The sequence below is a fragment of the Molossus molossus genome, unplaced genomic scaffold (genome assembly GCF_014108415.1).
Source record: "Molossus molossus isolate mMolMol1 unplaced genomic scaffold, mMolMol1.p scaffold_m16_p_2, whole genome shotgun sequence".
NCBI lineage: Eukaryota > Metazoa > Chordata > Mammalia > Chiroptera > Molossidae > Molossus > Molossus molossus.
In genome coordinates this window covers 16,563,262-16,564,293 of record NW_023425355.1, presented here as the reverse complement: position 1 = coordinate 16,564,293, position 1,032 = coordinate 16,563,262, and the positions used below count along the sequence as shown (strand labels likewise).

The following is a 1,032-nucleotide window of genomic DNA, read 5'->3' as shown; positions in this document are numbered from 1 at the left end:
TCTCTCCCCACCGGCCCTGCCCCCCCCACCGGCCCTGTCCCCTGTCCCCGGCCCTGTCCCCTGTCCCCACCACCCCTGGCCCCTCCCCACCTGACCCGACCTGAGCCCACCTGTTCCCTGACCCACCTGTCCCCTGACCCGGAGGGTGGCGTCCCTGACCGGGTCCCCGCTTTCTCTCGCAGGACCTGGGACGAAGGTCGGCCATGGCGCAGTCTCTGGCCGCGAGACGCCTGCAGAAGGAGTACCTCGACCTTTCTCTGAACCCCCCCGAGCTGTGCTCCGCGGGGCCCCTGGAGGACGACATGTTCACGTGGCAGGGGGTGATCATAGGGCCCCAGGACAGCCCCTACGATGGGGGGGTCTTCTTCTTGTCCATCCTATTCCCCCAGGATTACCCCTTCAAACCGCCCAAAGTCCACTTTAACACCCGCATCTTCCACCCCAACATCAACAAAGCTGGATGTGTCTGCGTGGACATCCTGACCACCGACTGGTCGCCCGCCCACACGATTTCCGAGGTGTTGCTGTCCATCAGGTCCACCTTATCCCAACCTAATTTGCAAAATATCCTGGTTCCAGAAACTACTAAGATTTACCTAAAGGACAGGTCAAAGTATGAGTTAATGGCTCGAACGTGGACGAGGAAATATGCTATGTGATTGAAAAATGAGTGATAGGACCCTCACCCCAATAAAACAGTTCCTTCCCTTGGTTGTCTCGGACTGCTCTCTAGGACCGCCGTTCCCGTGTTCCTGGGCGCGTTGTACACCGTCCCCAGCAGGGGTGTGCAGGGGTGGGGGCCCTGGGGGTGGGGACCATGGGGGTGGGAGGCCATAAGGGTGGGGGCTATGGGGGTGGGGGCTATGGGAGTTGGGGTGCCCTGGGGATGGGAGGCCATAAGGGTGGGAGCCACGAGAGTGGATGCTATGGGGGTGGAGGTACCCTGGGGGTGGGGGTGCCCTGGGGATGGGAGGCCATAAGGGTGGGGCTATGGGGGTGGGGGTGCCCTGGGGGTTGGAGCTATGAAGGTTG

The 1,032-nt window shown here is 62.0% G+C and overlaps 1 protein-coding gene across 1 annotated transcript; it reads left to right on the top strand.

The window, feature by feature from the left end:
* Positions 1 to 218: 218 nt before the first annotated feature.
* On the top strand, positions 219 to 659 carry LOC118635965 (ubiquitin-conjugating enzyme E2 4-like). The gene has a single exon (XM_036271039.1). It carries the CDS (start codon positions 303 to 305, stop codon positions 657 to 659), a length of 357 nt encoding a protein of 118 aa, XP_036126932.1. The 5' UTR covers positions 219 to 302.
* Positions 660 to 1,032: the final 373 nt, after the last annotated feature.